General features: G+C 38.3%; 1 protein-coding gene across 1 annotated transcript; it reads right to left on the bottom strand.

The window, feature by feature from the left end:
* Positions 1-460: 460 nt before the first annotated feature.
* LOC141762191 (uncharacterized) lies at positions 461-2,818 on the bottom strand. The gene is made up of 2 exons (XM_074626173.1): positions 2,680-2,818; positions 461-1,481 (listed from the first exon to the last, which is right to left on the bottom strand). The coding sequence occupies exon 2, from the start codon at positions 1,470-1,472 to the stop codon at positions 543-545; it is 930 nt and encodes a 309-aa protein (XP_074482274.1). The 5' UTR covers positions 1,473-1,481; positions 2,680-2,818; the 3' UTR covers positions 461-542.

The raw sequence follows: 2,818 nt of genomic DNA, 5'->3' as shown, positions 1-2,818 counted from the left end.
CACTCCCATGTTGATAAGAGTATTAAATACTTGACAAATCTCCCTTTAAGGTTCATTTTGAACTGATAAAAAATGTGTTCTTAATCACAATTAAACATTTTAATTGATTGACAACCCTAGTTGTAGTAATTTTTCTGTGAACAATATCAGTATCAGCTTTTTGTACTTTTATTTTTCACATAAAAATGTCCCTTTTAGTAGTTTGATAAATATGTGCCCTGGTTTGTCAGCATGATGGGAATAAGGTAACAATAAAGTAAAGTTTCTATTTTGTAGAGAGTGATGCAAACACAGTTCTCATGCAAAGTTGTCTTTATTGATGAAGCAGGAAATATGCAGAATAAAGTGATACAGAGACTTAATATTCAATCATTCATTAACACTGGTGTTGAACAGCCATTTGATATAGTTTGATTTCATTGAGTTTAACAGTAGAACCCATATACCATTGATACTTTCTGATTTCACCAGTAGTATTACTGTAATATAATTAATCACATTGTTTTATATAGAAAAAGAGAAAGGAAGACTCTCTCAGGCTTTCACTGATTAAAACACAGGTACTCAATGTGGTCTTTAGTGCCCGGGTTGAGATCTTTCTCAATAACAGGGATACCAGCCTTCTTGTACACTGGAACGGCAGCAGTGTCAAGGACCAGGGTGATGGCCTTGATGGGCTTGCCGGATTCCTCTCTCTTGTACCACAGGTACAGCGGGGGGCTTCCGCACAACTCGTTGAAGTTTAGATTCACTGGCTGGTATTGCTGCTGCTGAAGGGCCTGAAACTCGCATTCAGTGGTGGAGACTTTCAGATCGCTGAGTGCACGCTTGGGATTGGTGGTCAGACGGTACCAGATGAAGATGTGTTCACCTCCCGCACCCTTGTGAGCATCTACATCCACACGGATCCAACCATCCTGAAAATACTTTTCGCCGGATTTGAAAGAATCGGTGACGGCGACGTCGCAGATGAAGGTTGGTTTCTCTCTCTTCACCCATATGTAGAGCCAGGACCCTCCAGCCCCGCGGTTCAGATCACAGGCCAGTTTCTCCCAGCCTTCTTGGAACTTCAGGGCTTCTTCTTCTGCAGTTGTAGTGACTTCAAGGTCCACTATGGGAGTATCATACTCTCCAGACCCTTGGAAGAACCAAATATAGATGGGATCAGCTCCTGGTTCTGGAATGAATGGAGTAGGGAGCTTTTTGTAGCCTGCTTTGATCAATCCAACACTCATCTCATCGTTGAATGTGAGTTGAATCCTGGTGATTGGCGCGATGCCGGTTCCATGTTTGAACCAAAAGCTTCTGGCATTTCCTTTTGTGGCTTTGGTCGGTGGACATGCCATGCTGGTGAAGCCTTGTGACCGGAGGTAGATCGTATTATTGCTACCAGAGCCTATAACATTGTGTGAGTTGTTGTGTGAGTTGTGTTGTGAGTTGTCTGGGTTGTTGTGTGAGTCGGCGGCGCCCATTGTGTGTAACTGCATTAAAGAAAGACAAATCGTGAGTAAACAGAATATGACAAGTTACCAGCATTACTGTGCCTTTTCAGGTAAGATCCAATATAATCATGACAAATTTAAATATCATTTGTCAAATATGGATCACCACAATGACATCTAAAATAAATAATATATTAAATGTGCATGCATACTGCACCAACTTACACTGAATATAATCATTTAAAGCAGCAGTAGGCAGAATATTTTTGGCATCATTGGGAAAATTTCCATAATAACCTTTCAGCATATTGTAATTCAAGTGTTCTGAGAGAAAACTAGACTTCTGCTCCTCCTCATGGCTCTGTTTTCAGACTTTAAAAACTCTAAACCGTGACGGAAGACTTTGACCAGTCACAGGTCATTTCAGAGAGAGAGCGTTCCTATTGGCTGTTCATTCAACAGAGGCAGCTGTCAATCACTCGGGAACTATTTATTTTTCTATTTCTTGCATAAAATGTTTTCAGAAACGTCTTGTAGTGTATTATTAAGCTGTAAAATGAGAGAATCTACAGATATCTACGGATATCTCTTTGTATCACTCCATAAATCAGAAAACACTGTCAACAGCCATAAAAAATAATTAATTTTAACCATGTTTTTAATAATAAAATGTTCTATAAATTAGGCTACGAATGAAATATGAACACGCCCATCAGTAAAAACCTTCATAATATAAATAGGACTGAAATTGGAAAGTTTGGTGGATGTAAGTGCTGCTGAAGTCAAGATTTCTGACTCAGAGTCTGAGAAAGAACTCATTTAGAGAAAACAGCTTTTAAAGATATGGATTGTGAAATTCACTATATTTTGAAAACACTACAGGTAAAATATTTAACTAATAGGAATCACCATGAAACTTCCCCAGTTGATAACTACATTAAGACAATTATTTTTTGTATCACAAGTTTTCTGAAATGCTATGTTTAAATATGTAAATGAAGCATTATCTAATGCTAACTTTTGGGTGAATTTAGGAGAAATCTACAGACAGAAATATACAAAATGTAATAAAATAAACACCTAAATGTGTATTTTGGATGTTTTCTTTCCATTGGTCTGAAAGAAGACATGTTATGGAAGCAAAATAGCCTCAAATCTCAAAATTGTCAAGTGCATGATCTGAAATAGATAAATGAATGGTCTACATCAAGGAAATAATAAACTCTTAAAGACTTACGTGTCTGTTGACAGTCGGTGATCGGCAGTAAGAAGTCAGCTGGTCTTCTGAATTCTGTTGTACTAGACCACAAGTTAGCTGCCTTTATATAGAGAGGAGGGATGCTCTGGCTCATTGTGCAATCACTACCAGTGAGGAC

Source organism: Sebastes fasciatus, chromosome 23 (assembly GCF_043250625.1).
Source record: "Sebastes fasciatus isolate fSebFas1 chromosome 23, fSebFas1.pri, whole genome shotgun sequence".
NCBI classification, from domain to species: Eukaryota; Metazoa; Chordata; class Actinopteri; order Perciformes; family Sebastidae; genus Sebastes; species Sebastes fasciatus.
The sequence above is the reverse complement of the archived record's forward strand: the minus strand, read 5'-3'. Positions and strand labels throughout refer to the sequence as shown.